We start from the raw sequence: 17,460 nt of genomic DNA on the forward strand, positions 1-17,460 counted from the left end.
AGAAAAAACAACCACGTTTCCACCACAAGCAATCACCATAACACTTCGACCACCGCCATGCCTTCACCACCATCACCTTACCTCCAGGTCTTCCACCGTCACCAGCATACTTTCGCCGATACTCCACCACCACGACTCAGACATCATAGTCATACCTCCATCACTGCGACCATAATATTTCTACACTATACTCCAGGACCACATCATACCTTCAAGGTTCCCAAACCCACTACCACTTCCACCATCATGAGTACCACAGCTACCACCAACCACCAACACCACTTGTCGGAATTTTTGGACATGCTATTAAATTAAATTGTTTAACAAAATTAGAATTAGTTTTCTAATATTTGAATTCAAAATTTGTGACTAATAGTCGTGACTTTTGATATATAAAACTTATTTTGCATAGTCATACCTACTCATAAGGTGTCTTTATGTTTTCTATGAATAAGTGTTTTTTGGAATCAAATTAATTATCATTTTATGTAGAGAATGATCTACCAACGAGATTACTTTCCCAATTTCAATATGTTCCTAAAGTAGTCCAAATGTGGATCTTCACAAATTACCTGGTGCTGATACACGACGGGTTTGTCATATCTTGAAAGACAGTTTACTTTGAATTTTTAAGTACTGTCAAGTGGAGGAGTAGTAAATGTTGTTTGAAGAGTACTGTAGCTCTTACACATTTCAAGTCTTTAATATCTTTTCCTCTCATTTGTTTAATTGAAGACAATTTTCCTAACACCACCATGCCTTTCCAAAAACTAGAATCATAAATAAGTTCTATTAAAATGAAGTTTTTAAGAGAAGTAAATATAGAAGAGTAAAATATGTTACGAAACCAACTTTTTAACTTTAAATTTTTGTATATTAAAGTGAAAGCACTGCAAGCAAAAGTATTTCTATTACAAAAAAAAAAAAAAAAAACACTTACTACAAACCAAAGAAGATTCGTTTTTTTATTGTCAAATTACACCATAGCCAAGCTATATGTGAACCCCCCCAAAAAAGTAGTGAGTAGTAAACAACACATGATCAATGATGCAAAATAACCCTGACGTAAAAGAGAATTAAATTATTAATTCAGATAGATATTTCTTACAATAGATTCTTAAATCTCAAATTTTGCTAAATAAATAATATTACTCCAGTACATATAACAACCTAAGAGATTTGTGTTTGGGATATGACATTGTGAAAGAAGCTAAGTTAATATATTTAGGTGTTCATTCTTGTTTGATACATAATATGATTCTCACATATATTACACAACATGGGACAAGCCCGAATGAAATAATAAATAAATAAATAAATATATATATATATATATATATATATATATATATATATATATATATTGTAAAATTTATTAGGTCATTTTACCTCCCAAAAATTGCATTGTCCAAAATGTACCTAATCTCTTCTCCGGAAAAAATTGTTTTTTAAGAGAAATGAAGGGGCATGTGACCTTTGGAGTCATTGAGGAGTCACTTTTGAATATCCTTTCAATTTCCAACTTTCCAAATCTTAAAAAAAACACAAATCCATATTTGAAGGTTTCATGTCTATCTATCTCCATTACACTAACATTAATTACTCTAACTAACATCCACATGAAATTAAATACTTTAAAGGAGAATCTCTATGTGTGGTATATCCAACAAAAAAAATCTTTGTACATCTTTTATTATATTTTTCTTCTCAAATTTGACCCTAATTAGGATCATTCTAACCCTTTCATTGTCCACTTCATTCCAAAGGGCAAATCCTTGGATCATGGGTTTAGACATACATTTAATTTCAATGTTATGATAATTTAAATTAAACTAAACACTAAGTAAATACCATCATTAAACGTAACACATTAGCTTATAGATAAATAATGGATTCTGCTATGAAATAATTGGGACAAAATCACATGTTTTTGTTTCTCGATTTTAATAATTGTTGTAGTTCACATTTATCATACCTACACTTCATCTATTTTGCACAAACTTAATATAGATTACTTATTAAATATCTTCTCAGTTATAAATCTACACTTTGATTCGACTAGATCAATTTCAGAGTCAATTGAATTCTTATCATACGAAATAATAACCATCATTTGTTTCTAACCTTGTTTGACTTGTAATATACATTATTGTTTACTATATTATTTTCCATTCCTCTAGTAATTTATTTTATAGTAGTTTTTTTTTTTTTTTTTTGTTAAACTTTATTTTATAGTAGTTGATCATATTTAATACTATATTAGGGGTAGGGCCATTTAAACCTTTTTTTTGTTAAAAAAGTACATCTAAACTAGTCAATTTTTCTTTTATTATCTATTGTGTTTCTAATTACATGGGGCCATGGGGGATCTGTCCATTTGGAGTGATGTGTCCATGTGCACCAATAGGATTCCTCTATAATTAATTTAAGCAATTATATTTATTATTTATATTAGATCCCATCTATATAAGGGGCAAGATTCTGGAACATTTTGGTACCTCAAATATTGCATTTTAGAGAGTGAAAGAGAATATTCTTTTATTAGCTGTGTCAACAGGACAGGTACAGGTCAATTCAAGATCTGGTTTTCATCTAAGCCAGAACTAGAATAATTATTGTGGGGTTTGGTTCCTATTCTCAAATAGGATTTTGAAAGTTTTCTATATTCATTTCCCATGTTGAAGATCAATCCTTATACTTTACTTCATAAGTTGTAAGAGATCTGATTTTTTTTTTGTAAAATTATACCCTAAAATCGGTTTATACCCAAATTAAATGTGAGTAATAAACAACTCAAATTCGCCTTTTTAAATAAAAATATATTAACCCACTGCTTTAGTTCCAGAACCAAAATCATCAAGACAAGTGGTTCCAATGACAGGAACCGAATGCAACCATATAATATATTATATGTAAAACATAAAATATTTTAAATTTGGAATATTCGGATAGGGCTCTAAGTGCAAAATTATAATAATTTCGATAACATATCTTCATATTTTATAATATGGGGTTGACCTAACAAGATATTGTTTCTAATTATGTATATTAAATCAAATTATTTATAATCTTTTGTCTACTATTGCCTGGATGGATTCCTTTACCTCCTTTAGTACATGGAGATTCTTCTCATCAACCAATAAACAAGTATCTTGTTTATGTAATATGCATGAATATCGACTAAAGAGTGATAACTTATTTTTTTATTAATTAGGAGAAGCTTATGCACTTATATGTATTTCTTTTTGTCGTCTTTAATATAAGTCGGATGAAATTTCAATCTATTTTATTTGTTAAATTTAGGCATTTACATCCTTCATCTATTATGACTTAGATCTTAAACTCCATCCTATATTGGAGCTTAGTTTAGGGGATGAAATTGAAGAGAAACATTTATTGTTTGCTGCTCTCTTTTCATGTTTGCCTTAAATTAATAGAAATTTGTGAGATGATTAAAGACTTAAACTAATAGAGGATTAGAGCCTCTAATAAGAATCTTAAAGGGAATAATATTTGTTGGTCGGTTTAATCAAATCAAGTGAATATTACATATGTCGACACTAATAGTCATGGACCCAAGGTTGCATTTAAAATTACAAAAGAAAATTTAATAGAAAAGACTAGACTTTCTGCAAACCACATCGATAGCTAATTGAAAATTATAATCTCGTTAGAGGTTTTTCTTCACGTTCTTGAGTCTTAAGTGTTGTTTTTTCAGCAAAGGGGTCTCTAAATTTGGTTCAAATCCCCATAGATCGAGTTGGTTTGCATTCCTTTTGTCTTTTTAAAGGAGTTAGATCCTAAAGCAAGTATTTATATCCAACGCATATGTTTTTCTCTAAGAGGAAACACCAATCTGAATTTGAAAAGAATGACTTAGTTTTACTATCGTACTAGAGAAGGAAATGCATTTAAACACTCATATGCAAGTGAATCACACATAAATATAATTCATTAATCAGGAGCGCTTTAATTGTGCTTGGTTTCACTACGTTGTTGCAGAAACACACTTCGCGCAATTCAAACAATTTTCTTGGATTGGGGTTGATTCGTATTAGATACAACATCTATGTACCACTAAAATTTTCACAACATTCATGGTTGTAAGCAAAATAAACTCGGACCTTCCAAATTTTATTCTCCAACATGATTATCATCATGTGAACCTCTCTAAATCAATCTACATCTGCCGAAAACGACCCATGGCGGCTTACAAGAGATTAAACGTACATCTTTTTATAGCTACACATTGTGAGACCAAAGTGTACCAAACCAGATAGTATAGCTAACAACTCTGAAGGCAAGTTCGCGAAATCCTATAACATCTAAGACTTCTTTTAATCCCGAATTTTGAGATGTTCATGATATAATAAAACTATTTGGCATTTTTGTCATGGACTAGTTAGATGTTCATGATATAGGAACGTTATTTAGCATTCTACAAGCTTTACAAAATGTTTGTTTTGAGGAATGATGATCTTTCATACTATAGAACTATGTAGATGAATCTTGAAATTGTCCATTTCTTTGGATTTTTTTTCATGGTAAAATGACACTACTACTTATCTCATTTTTCCATAGTGAAAACTTCAAGAGATAACATATCTTGGTTGTAGAAAAACTTACTTTCGTTGTCACTAAATCAACAATGGTCATCAAACTAATAAACTTACAGAATTACAAAGTCAAACAACATCAACAATCCAACAAAAAAAGATAAACTAACAAATCCTTGAATTATGTATTTGATTGTTACGTATCTTCTGAATGGTAGTCCTTTTTCTTCAATCGGTTGGATACAAAATTGTTGATTCATATTCGATTTGACAGTACACATTTTCTTTGTATATTTCATAACCGGACTAAATCATACGTAGAAAATCGCACAATGAATCTCATCTGAATTAATCAGTAGTATCCACGGGTTCAAATATATTTACTATGTTGTTATAACGTCAAGGAAACCGTCTTAGAAGTGTGAGTTGTTGATGAAGATATTGAAGGTGAATGTGAACGAATATCGTCATTATCTTCATCACCCATATCGTTTTCACCCCTGTTACATAACGGACTAGTTGGCGATTTTCTCATTTGCTTAACCGATGTAGCTACCGGAGTATAAACACGGGCTGAACCAGTGCCAGTAGCCGCCACCTTGGTGGTGTATTCCGATGGCGGAACCCATATTCCTCCTACTACAACAAATTGAGGTGGCTGAGAATTTCCATTGTTTTGAATTGGTTGACTTGGTCTTCTTGTATGCAATCTGTATTTCTGTTCAAAAAACAATAAACCAGGATTAGGTCAAAATTAGGTTAAAGTTAGGACCCAACAACCTAACAACTAGTACATCTTATCTAGAATGTAATAAAGAATCTAGAAATAGAATCAAAACTAAGGTTGAAAAAAACAGCAGATGCTATTGTCTTAGCCGATTTTCCACGCAAATACCTACTAAAAAAACGTTTTTCAACTAATCACTTTCCTTCTAATTAACAATCTTGTCTGTAATCAACTAAAACCCTAATTACAGATAAAGTTTTCAAGTAATCATCTTCTTTCTAATTAACTAATTAATAATCTTGTTTGTAAACAACTAAAACCCTAATTAGAGACAAAGTTTTAGAGAGAAAACAAACCTGTAAATGGCTTTTAACTTCATCATTAGTAAGTCCATCAACTTTCATTAGTTCTCTAATTTGTTTAGGAGTTGCTACTGAAATCAAAATCACAAACAAAAAAAGTAACTTAATTAATGATCTCTCTTAACAAAATTAACATGAAATTAACAAGTAATTAATCATAATTAGATAATGAGTGACTAATTAATTACCATGAGAACCACCAAGTTGTTGAAGAGCATTTAAAAATCTTCTATGAAGTTCAGGTGACCAACATCTTCTTGTTTTCCTAAGCCCTCCGCCTCCTTGTTCTAGTGACGGTGGTTCTCTTTTGCTGCTACTCCGATCACCATCACCACCACCACCACAACCACCGCTGCCGCCACTCTTACTAACCGTCTCCGACGTTGAACTCGTGGCAATTGAAGATGGGGCAGTCGTCGTAGTGGTTGCGGTTCTAGTGGTGGTGGTTGTTGTAGTTGATAATTTTCCTGGAAATGGAAGAAATGCATCTCCATTATTCTTAATTGATTCAGGAACTGTTGTTTTTTGAACTGAATCCTGTAAACAGATCAAAATCATTAAGATCCAATCATGAAGAAGAAAAATAGGAGTAATTAAATTAGGGTTTAATGAAATTATTAGTACCTCTTTTAGAACCGGATCGGGGTTTTGGTTCCATAACTGAACCGATTTTAACCAATCTAATTTATTCTGAGAAACTTTAGGTTGTTCTATAGATTTATTTAATTGTTTGAAATCTGAAGAAGGAGATCTTTTTAAAGGTATAAATTCTTCAAGAACAGGAATTTCACAAGATGTTGTTGTTCTTTGTTCTTCACAATCATCATCATCATCATCAGTACTAGTTTCTAATCTTTGCCGACACTTCTCAATCGCTACAAAATCAAAAGTTTCAAAAGGTTAGAGAGAGTTAGAAAGAGAAAGTTAGAGAGAGAGAGAGAGAGAAAGTAAAAGAGGTAGGTTGTTACCTTGATTAATTAGGTCTAGAGAGAGAGGTAATTCACGATGAAAAACTTGAATCTTGCGACGTTCTTCTTCTAAAGATTCCATATAATCTTGACATTTCTTCATCTTCTCTGATAAATCCATATCTGGTTCTTCTTCTCTTTGAGTAAGAAGATTGTTGTGGTTTTGTAGAAAAGAGATTTCTAGAGAGAGAGAGAAGGAGAGAAAAAGGGTAAGAAGAGTTGAGGAATCTAGAAGAGAATAAACTTGATAAACAAGTAAACGGATGAGAGAGAAATTAGTGAGAGAAAGAAAGTAGAGAGAGAGAGAGATAAATAATCGGACGGTAAGGAGAGATTTGAGGTCGGGGCGTCGCGTATAAAACGAATCTTTGATAGATGAGGGTTCTTAGGTTGAATATTCGAACCGGCTAAATTCTATATTTCACCTTATTCTATTGCGACATCATTTTTCAATATCGCATTTTCTATTCTTGACATCTCAGTATTCTTTTTTTTTTAAGTATGGGCCCATCTTGGTTTGTTAGGTCGAAAGACTTTAATTGGTTGCGACAAATTGAAAAGGTGAGTGAGGAAAACTGTAGTGAAATTGATATTCGGGGGGTGAGAGAATAATACCCGTTTGCTTCACTTGTACAACTATGAGCTGTCGATGACGTCATCCATTATGTATTTAAGGGATAAGATCGAAGACGTTTGGCTCTTTCTCTATCCCTGAATATCCTTTAACCGGTGTACCAGACAAAATAATTAAACTAAAATACACCCCAGTTACATCAAAGTTTGATGAGGTTTACTTTTTTTTTTCTTTTTAAACATTTTCTCAGAGATGAAACTAGACTCCTCTAGATTGAATTCTTTTAAACCTAATTTGTCTGATTTAGTCATTTTAGTTCGAAATTTGATTGAATACTAATTTGTCTGATTTAGTCATTTTAGTTCGAAATTTGATTGAATATATGTCATATTTCAAACTGCTTGTCTTTGTTTGATGTTTGACTCGTCTAAATGACTAATCTTAATTGATTTTCAGTCATTTGACTTAAACGAATCAAATTAAAATGACAAGAAAGTAAACATCACTGAATGACCACGCCTCAAAACCAATCTTAGTGATTAGCCAATCACAGTATTTTTGAAACAATTTGGATAAGACAATCAAACAATTCAGACGAGCCAAATCCAAGTTTAGAAAAGAATAACGACTATCAACTTAAAGAATATAGTCGAAATTTGATGTAGACAATTAGATTTCGCTTCACATTTTTTTTTTCTATCGACGGATTAGACGAAATTCAGTCCTCTGTGTCAGTTTTCAACCAAATTTCAAGATCTTTTTTTCGACATAGGATCACTATTGTTTAGAAAAACAAAAATCACCCTAGGTTAGTCATGTACATTCCTCCACCAAATTCTATTGTTTAAGATATATTGGAGTTTTATGTGAAGTCAAGATGGATGGTTAGTTGTATCAAAAATTTTGATGGGGGTGCTTATACATGGAAAACAACAAGGAAGAAGAATCATGAGAGAGCATGAGAGAAGGAAAGAGAATCCTTATACCTGCCCCCCGCGCCGCGTATTCTTGTTATAAGTCAGCCATCTTACCATTCACTACTCCTTAATTCTCAACCCTAGATATTTGCAACATAATAAAAGTTAGGTTTATCCAACGGATATACCGTCGAGAGTACGGTGTCACTCCGGCTGAAACTATTATTAACCCTAAAAAGGAAAATTTAGGAGAGAGAATTGGGAAAAGATATTTTCTATTGTTGGAAAGTAATGAACAGTTAGTGATGCCAGGGGTATCAAATTTTGCTGTTCAGGGAAAGCAACAAAATCTGTAGAAGGTAGAGAGAGAGAAAGAGCGAGGGGGTGAAATTTGGCTTTTCATGGGCACGAAGAGCTGCTGCTGCTGGTGGTGATATAGAGAGAGAGAGAGAGAGAGAGTTTATACCTGGCCTCTTATCTGAATCAATTAATTAAATATTTAATGGATTTAGGAATCTTTTTGTTTAATGCTTTAGTAATTTTGGGAATTTTGACTTTTTTTCAGTTTCCACAAATATTGTTCCATAAATTACCCATATTCTAAGTGGAGAAATTACCTTTAACAAAAAAAAAAAAAGTGGAGAAATTACACATATTGGCCCTTAAAATTTAGCCTGTGAAGGACTGACATAAATCTTTCAGAAAAAAATAGAGTGACATAAATAAATGATAATTAGAGGCCTCTGTGGTCTATAGGGCCAGCCAATTTTTTTTTTTGTTGTTGAAAGAGGCCAGCCAAGTAAGAATACTGAATTTTGAGGTGAGAAAAAAATATTTGGACAATCAAATTTGACGGGGCATACAAGATTTGGTCTCTGTGTTGTCCCTTTCTTCGCATAAACGAATATTCACGTGATCACTGTCGGAGACCTATCATAACAAACAAAAATTCTCTTTTATCCTCTTTCCGCAACCGGCACACAGATCACCGGCTCTCCCTCTCTTGTTCTTTGTCCTCTCGTCTTCTCTCTCTCTCTTTGGCTCAGTTCATGCAAAAGAAAGGCCTCTTGACCAGAAAACTAGAAGAAAGTAACTCTTCTCTCGTGTGGGTTTCCAGATGAAGAGTTCTCACAAAAGAGAGAGACAGAGAAAGCGGGGTGGAGGTGGTTGTGGTGGTTGTAGTGAAGACAAGACAAGTCATGTGTCCCCGTAAGTCATTACGGCTAAATTTGATTGAAAAAATCGTGTATTTCCTCGACTCAAAACTGATTTTATATTCTCTACAACCAAAACGGACTGCGATAATATAAAACAAAAAAAACAAGAAAGAGAGAACCATTTTTAAATCTTAAATCATCTATAAATTTATCTATCAATGCATTTACGTTCTATTTCATATTCAAATATGCAAATTTGTTCGTTTCTAAATCTTAAATCATCTATAAATTCATCCATTAATGCATTTAGGTACTATTTGATATTCAACTACAAAAATTTGTTATTTGGTTGAAAGATGGGACATAATATTGGGAAATAGTCTTGACTTTGACTAGATTATTACTATTATTAGTACAAATTTTTTTTCGTAGAACCCGACAACAAAAAAATTTCGCTTGACACAACTGATTTACCTCATTTTCATTTTCTTTTTGTAGTTACAAAATTTGTTGAGAAATACATTAAAAAACCACATAAATTGAATCTTGTTGCATATTTGTTGTACGAATGGAATCATTCTTATAAGTACATCATGTGGATGCTAACTGCAGTAGAAACTCTATAAATTAACTACTCGATTGTTTAATAAATTCTTGGAGATATTTTTGGCCGGTCCCAAGTCGGGGATAGGATGTTATTTTAATAATACGCTAAAATCATAAGATGATACACTTTTGATAATTTCTATAGACTTGATATGGTGATGTCAAAAATTGTCTTTCTGGAATCAGTCAAGGGGTTGAGACTTCTACGTTGAATCTTGCTTTGCTTCTATCGATTTACGAGGCGTCACTTGCAGCGAAATAAAGTCTTTCCTACGCTCAAGACATTCAGATTGCCCTTGCAGTTAAAATATTGAGGATTGAATTATCCCGAGTTTAGGAATTTAACCTTTAGCTGATCATCAAGCTTGAGACTTAGATTGTGAGCGTCGTGACCGCTTCAAGGCGATTTCATTACCTTATATAGACTTCTTTGACTGTTGTGGATTGGCAGTGTTGATGAGGCGACTGAGATCCAATGTACTGTATTGGAACTTATATTTCGTAGTCTGAAGATATCATGATTCTTGTTTGAGATTATCCTGAATCTTTGATATCTAGAAGTTAACTTGTTTAAGGATACTTAGTGTTTAGGATAGACCTTGTTTCCAATCGTGTAGATTCTTTAGGAGAAGTTTCCTCCTTGCGGGACACTTGAAGCCCAAGTTTTGTAGATACTTAAGATACTCGACGACTGGAATCTTTGATAGGATCTGTGATTAAGTCAGTGAGCATTAAACACGCTTCTACCCCCTCATGTTTCAGGATTGAGGTATTGATCTCACTTGACCCCCTACTTTTCTCGTAAAATTTTGGGCATACCTGGTTGTATTTGAGCCAAGGCATGGTTGAAGCGTCTAGGACGATCGTACCGCCCTTAGTTCTGTGCTTAAGTGGCATACCTCTTTAACATTTAACCTCCCTCTGACTTGACATGAATTAACCCTTAGGCATCTGGTCTTTCTTGACTTATTGGCCGTTGTCAATTAATGACCATTTTTTGGACCATCACCATATAAAAATATAAATTAATAATTTCTTATATACTCATACCTTCATGAACTTTTTCGCCTTCTCGACGACTAGTTCTCATGTCATATTCACATGTTCTTGATATTAAAGAATCCATTCAGATACAGATTTTTCTAAGTCGGGAAAATTTTGCTAGTTTGTGTCGTTTCACATTACTTCTTTCAGGAGCAAGTGAGAGATACCTCGGAGACCGCTTAATTATAGATACACACACGTAAACACATACCACATTGTACACTACTTAAGTGGAAGTTTGAAATATTCCATTATAAATTACTACCTCCATTCCATTTTATTTGTAGTTTTGGAAATTAAATTTATCAAGCAGAATGTATATATTGTTGACAATTTAAATTACTTTACCAAATTACTCATACTTAATGTATAACAAAAATGATGCTATGCCCGGCTGAATCCCGGCCTGAATCCCGGCCGGGTGAGTTGGCAGTCCAACCGGGCATAGCATCATGACGTGTTTGTGTTTCTGGTCATTTGAATTTAATTTCATTTTTGATCCCTCGAATTTAGGTCTATTGAAAATCAGTCCTTTTAGTCAACCTGTACTTTAGTCGACCAGTTGAGAGAAAACTAGGGTAAAAATCGAACATAAGACAGAACGAAGAAATTTGGGAGCAAAAAGCTAGGGTTCTTCCCTCTTTCATCGGACTAGGTAAGATTCAAATCTCTTCTTCTATCTTTATCTATCTCTCTAACCTCTTTTTCTTTGCTAACTCTATACAAATTTGGTATTCTGTCTCTCTCTCTCTCCAAACCGAAGCTTCATCTTAGGGACGATTTCAAGCTCGGTGTTGGCATCAAACCACTTCCTAACAGCATCTTGGTTTGAAGGTACTCTGTTGTACCCTCAAATCGATTTCAACTCGATTTGCATCATCCAAAAGCTTCATCAGGTGGTAAGCTTCAACATCCTATCCCCTTCTTCACTCGATTCCAGCCATCATTACTTCATCGGGTAAGGTTAAAATCATCTTAAATTGATTATAGTTGGTGATTTTCATTTACTATCTTAAATTGTTGCTCAACTTTGGCATATCCTTGGATATACTGTATTAGGAACCACTTGTTACCCAAGCTACAATATTTCATCCCTGAGTACAAGATGAGAGGTTTTCGAAAACACGTTTACCAAACACCATCTTTGGGTTGAAATTTAATGAGACGTGATTAAGAGTATGGCTTGGTATTACCTACCATAGCTATGCTTGAAAATTTTAGTACATGAGTTGTGAAATTTGATGTGATTTGAACATTAGTTTAGATTGATTTGAGACAAATTTTAGTATTCACTCATTATTTGATTACAAGTCGATTTTAACTCTAGACTTAGTTGCTCATGTTGAGAAGTGAAACTCTGTTCTTGATCATACATCTGTAGAGAGATTCAAGTCCTTCTTTAAGATCATGGATGCTCATTTCGAGTGTCTCTAATGACTTTTGAGCATGTTTAATATCTTTGGCTTTCAATGCCATGTCTACCTTCTCAATTTCACTCATCTCCTCGTAGCATGCTACTCGCTTGTTGCCGATCAATTTGGAGATCAATGATTTGCTGTTTTGCTTTGATACAGATAGAAAGTATAAAATAGACTCAAAAATAGCAACGGTGGTTGCTTCAACTTCATTTTTATCTTGCATCTGTTTTAAGATCAGTCATACACTTACGGATGACCTTAATCATCTTCTTTCTTGAGGTTGTGTATTCATTTCCAAGACTGAGATCTCCTCGTCTACGGATAGAAGATTGAAGATGTTGTGCGATGAAATTGGTGGAATTTGCCCTAATTATTGTGAAATAGGTTTGATATATAGTACAAGTGCCTGAAAATGTTGAAATAGTTATGCGATTTACCCTAGTTTTGGTGAAATAGTTGTGAAATAGGATGTAACTTGTCTCTAGTTGGGTCATTTGGCTAAAATTGGCATTAAATTTGGTGCAATTGTTCTGTAATTGGTCTGAAATAGGTTTAATTTAGTTTGAAATCTTATTCTTCATTTTTCAATCAATTCTATTCTTATTTGACGAGTTAAGATCATATTTCTGACTGAACTTTGTAACTCTTCATCCGTTTCAGATAAAGAAATCCAGAGATGTGTTGGCAAACCATGGAAGAGAGATATTTAGTGTTGGATCAACCAAAGGTTTAGAAGAACATGTGTTATTCATGGCTGAACTCTGAAGCGAAGGATACTTCGAATTTGCTTTCTAGAGCTAAAAACAATGAAATCATAAAGGATTTAGTGCTAAATGATGTGTTCGGTATGAATTCTGAGAAGATCAAACCTGGAGTTTAGCTTAATCATGACTAATTCTTAAGAAATGGGGTTTATCTTTCAGTGGTTGTGTATGAAATATGAGAAAATCACAACAATTATTTTGAGATGAATATGAAGAAAGGTGTTACTGTATAGTTTAATATGTTTGTAAGATGTTTGATTTATTTACCCTGAGAGATTTCAAGTATGCAGTTTGTTTATTGATTATGAGTTGTTTTTTTCTTTTGTTGAAAGTGATGATTATGAGTTTAAAGATATAGTTTTGAATGTCTCAAATTCGAGAAAATTAGAAATTTGGTAGGTTAATGAAACCATCCAAATAACCCAAGATGGTAGATACTATATCAAATCAGTTACACTGAAAATCAAATGACAAATAATTTCAAAATTCATAATAAGTGATTACATTGGTCCAAACTTGAACAAAATCAACAAAATTCATAATAAGTTTACATCAGTTGCACTTCAAAATCTCTCATCAACAGAACATGGACTGCAGATGCAAAAATTTTGCTATGGTTTTTGGCCGCTCAAATTGGTTCAAAAAGTAGGAAAAGTGGGGCACATTCATCTTGTTCAAGTCGAATTACACTTAACTTACTACTGTTAAATTTCCTGCTCACGCTGTCTAGTTCCAAACTAAAGTATGTTTACATCATACACCAAATCGTAATAACAGTAAAAATACAATGAAGTGATCTTCTATGACTTAAAAGATTCAGAAATCTGGATATCTTTACATAACACATCGTTACTATACTATAAGTATACACATTTGGTTGAATTTGAGCTTCTTTCATTTCAACAAACACCTTCTCTCTTTCAATGTCATTGGCCTATTGAGGGTGTTGAGGGGCCAGATGTATCCTTCTCTCTTGCAATTTTGTCACCAACAAAAGCTCCCTTGTGTGGCTGTGATACTTTAGGTCCAAGAGTCCTTGCGCGCTCTGAGGGTCCGAGTTTTTCTCTAGCCTGATCCTTTAGGTCCAAAGAGTCCGTAAGCTCTCATCCCGATTCCTGCAACAGCAAAAGCATTGGACATTATAACATCGTCACGAAAGAGATATAACTTTCTTGTCGAATTCGAATGCACAACAACAAAAAGATCCATTCATAATCCTGCATAATCACAGACTCCAATACTCGTAGAACTCTTTCACTGAAATGCGCTTGAAAAACTCATGAAATTAACTATTTGTTAAGCAATCGTATCTCTCTCGGACATTTTATCAAACACCACTATCAACAACACCACAAGCACAATATAGCTGAATCGAAGTATTACCAACATGGATATCGGATTCTACCAGTTTAAAAAACATTTTTGTATGGATTCGTTTACCTTCATCAATTCCATAAAACCGACTGAAACCTAATGGTTTGCTGAGAGAGAGTTAGACAGTGACTAAAGAGGTATGAAGAAAAAAGAAGAAGAAAAAGAAAACCAAACCTTAGTCACCTCTCGATCACATCTGATGAAGCCCTAGGTGGTGATTTCCCCTCAAAATCGAGCTTGAAACCCGCAGAAACCCTTATTCGTGAATCCATAGCTGAGAAAAGTGAGAAGATTAAGTCGATTGTGTTTCTGATTGCTGGGAAATGGGAAATCTGATTTCTATTTGTTTTATGAAATTCGATTGTGTTTCTGATTGTTAGGGTTCTTCGTTCTAATATAAAGAGGCAAGAACCCTAGCTTTTGCTCCTCCGAAATGTTGTTGATGTTTGAAGCTCTGAGATGAAGAACCCTAGCTAGGTTTCCTGACCAAATCGAGTGGGAAGAAAGTTTTGGAAAGGGGAAGAACTCGAGCTTCATTTTTTGCGTTAGGTTTCGGTCGATAGTCTCTCTGACAAAAGAATTGGGTTTTTGATAAAAGCCCTCCATTCAAACTACCAAACTTTGAGGGACTATATTATAAACTCAGTATAAAAAACGAATTAGTGCCTTGGCACGTCACCAGCTATGCCCGGTTGGACTGCCAACTCACCCGGCCGGGATTCAGGCCGGGCATAGCATCATTTTTGTAATGTATAATGTTCATTGGAAATAACATTGGGAGAAGCGTATACTTTTTATTGTATTAAAAGGCAGCGGCTTTGGGGAATAAAGAAAATTCTCCAGGGAATAAATTTTCGAGGGAATCCAGATTTTTCTGAAAATTCTCCGGGGAATAAATTTTTATGGGGAATACAAAATACATTTTTTTGAAAGTTCTCCTCCATCTCATCACCTCTCTCTGCCACTTCATCTTCTCGACACCTCATCATCTTCTCCGGCGAAAGTCGCCGGCCGGCAACCTTCAAACGTAATTTTTTTTCTCTCTCCTCTCTCTGTAATTTTTTTTTTTCTTTTCTCTCTCTCTCTAGAACAGATCTAGAGAGAGAGATGGTCTGCACAATAAAAAGAACAAGAAAGAATCTACACACAAAACATGACCAAAATTTCATAGTCTAAAAACCTGAAACTCTAGGGTTTAAATGGATACCTCCTGCCCATAGCCTATTTAAGAGTTTAAAACATACTAACTAAAACGTAGAAAAATTCTAGGGTTTTATTAGTTATTAGTAGTTCTCATTAAAGAACCAATTCGTTCCTATCTCTGTTTATCTCTAACAACAATGAGACCTAAGCTCATCTCCATAACCAGACGGTATTTCAGATTATCCTCCTCTATTTCTTCTTCTTGTTCTTGTTCTTGTTCTTGTTCTTGTTCTTCTTCTTCTTGTTCTAGTTGTATTTTTCAGAGTAGAAATCATGCATCATCATCCTCCCCTTTGTTTAAAAACACCAGCTCTGACAACTCCTCATCAGCATATAATAAAGATCTTACCTTCTCCATTAATATTAAACCCATCTCCTCCCCTTTGTTTAAAAACATAAAAAAAAGAATCCCCAAATCAGAAGTTTCCTTCTTTCTCTATCTTGAGTAGGTTGATTCGTGCTCAACCCATCATCAATTATTCAGATTTAAGATAGGAAGAAGATAGTGGTCCCATGACTGACTACTTAACCAGATTGGCTTTGATCATGAAAGGTGTGCTTTTTAATGCAAACCCAGATGTTGATAAACAAACCATTAGTGCAATGCTTTTGATTATAATATCAGAGTTGGAAAATTGGCCTGCCGGCGACTTTCACGGGAGAAGATGATGAGGTGTCGAGAAGATGAAGTGGCAGAGAGAGGTGATGAGATGGCGGAGCCTTTTTTATAGCATCTTCTAAAATCAGAAGCCCCTTAGCAATAAAAAGAAACATAAAAAGTCAATCTTATTTGACTAGTTTTAAGAAAAGTCTTTATTCCCCGGAGAATTTTCTTTATTCCCCAAAGCCGCGACCTATTAAAAGTAGATGGTAGTTTTTGAAATTTCATCATATTACAAATTAAATGCATATTATATAAGGAAAATTAATAAACATTTTAGGACATCCATAAAAAGAATAACAACCAAACACAATGGGACCAAAGAAGCCATACTTATTAATTCATCGATTAATTAATGCTCTAATTCTTTTAATTAATAATTTTTGATGGATCTATCAATATTAATTTATGGAGTTTCTACTGTATAGCAAACAAAAATGAGACTATTTCATTTTATATGGAGTAAAGTGGGCTGGGCAATTTGAGCCTTCTCTTGCCCCGTTGGCCGGTAGAGAAAGATGGAAAGTAGACAACCAATGAAGGCAAATTTAGCTCCCTGCCAGCGAGAGTGCTTATAGGCCCTTGTCTTTGTTAAAGGCACTCATCGTTTCATACTCCCCTAAAATTTGGATTCACACTCCCCTATTTCCTAACTGGATGGTCTGGAACAAGCGAAGGCAAGAGTCAAGACAGCACAAGCCAGCTTGTTGGGTTATTTCAGGCCTGGTCCACGTTGTCCAAGCTGGTCTGTAAGTATGTGCAAGGATATACGCCCGCTCGCACAGGCCAAGAGCGACCCCCACACCCCGCCCCCTGTATACGAGCAGGTTGACCAGACAGGCGAGGACAACCCGTCTAGTCTCGCTTGTGTTAAGGGTAGACAAAGTAGACGGGCGATGCCAACCTGTCTAGGCCTCCTGCATAAGCCTATCAAACCTCCACATAGAGATTGTTATAAAGAGTTTATTTATTGGTTTCACAGGTAAAAAGAATAGCTGAAAAAAAAAGATACCAACGGCTACAACCACGTTAGCATCATAAGTACTGCTCTAAGTTAACGCCTTCCATATGAGTCAGAAACATCAAAACAGAAGTAGAAAACGATAAGAACATGATTAAGTCCTGCCAA

General features: G+C 34.3%; 1 protein-coding gene and 2 long non-coding RNA genes across 4 annotated transcripts; 1 reads left to right on the forward strand and 2 right to left on the reverse strand.

Moving 5' to 3' along the window:
• Positions 1–4,610: 4,610 nt before the first annotated feature.
• LOC147543240 (transcription factor HHO2-like) lies at positions 4,611–8,511 on the reverse strand. Of its 2 annotated transcripts, none has more exons than XM_086636432.1 (7): positions 7,775–8,511; positions 7,524–7,651; positions 6,614–7,476; positions 6,270–6,520; positions 5,834–6,182; positions 5,640–5,713; positions 4,611–5,274 (listed from the first exon to the last, which is right to left on the reverse strand). In XM_086636432.1, the coding sequence occupies exons 3-7, from the start codon at positions 6,732–6,734 to the stop codon at positions 4,948–4,950; spliced, it is 1,122 nt and encodes a 373-aa protein (XP_086492558.1). In that variant the 5' UTR covers positions 6,735–7,476; positions 7,524–7,651; positions 7,775–8,511; the 3' UTR covers positions 4,611–4,947. The 2 variants fall into 2 exon arrangements, with proteins under 2 accessions (XP_086492558.1, XP_086492557.1); XM_086636431.1 differs by having other exon boundaries at positions 5,640–5,716.
• Positions 8,512–11,472: 2,961 nt separating this feature from the next.
• Positions 11,473–13,378, forward strand: LOC147543241 (uncharacterized). The gene is made up of 3 exons (XR_015223964.1): positions 11,473–11,566; positions 11,675–11,869; positions 12,990–13,378. It is a non-coding gene; the product is annotated as an uncharacterized LOC147543241 (long non-coding RNA).
• Positions 13,379–13,763: 385 nt separating this feature from the next.
• On the reverse strand, positions 13,764–15,075 carry LOC147543242 (uncharacterized). The gene is made up of 2 exons (XR_015223965.1): positions 14,642–15,075; positions 13,764–14,208 (listed from the first exon to the last, which is right to left on the reverse strand). It is a non-coding gene; the product is annotated as an uncharacterized LOC147543242 (long non-coding RNA).
• Between the last annotated feature and the right edge of the window lie 2,385 nt (positions 15,076–17,460).

This window comes from Eschscholzia californica, unplaced genomic scaffold (genome assembly GCF_041429995.1).
Source record: "Eschscholzia californica isolate CP2 unplaced genomic scaffold, dmEscCali1.0.p SCAF_4, whole genome shotgun sequence".
NCBI classification, from domain to species: Eukaryota; Viridiplantae; Streptophyta; class Magnoliopsida; order Ranunculales; family Papaveraceae; genus Eschscholzia; species Eschscholzia californica.

Bases quoted from the DNA above. Each gene is read 5' to 3' on its own strand.
- LOC147543240 (XM_086636431.1), bottom strand. From the start codon at position 6,734: ATGGATTTATCAGAGAAGATGAAGAAATGTCAAGATTATATGGAATCT. The intron at 6,183-6,269 runs GTACTAATAATT...ATCTGTTTACAG, and splicing joins CCGATCCGGTTCTAAAAGAG to GATTCAGTTCAAAAAACAAC. The intron at 5,717-5,833 runs GTAATTAATTAG...TTTTGATTTCAG, and splicing joins ACAACTTGGTGGTTCTCATG to TAGCAACTCCTAAACAAATT.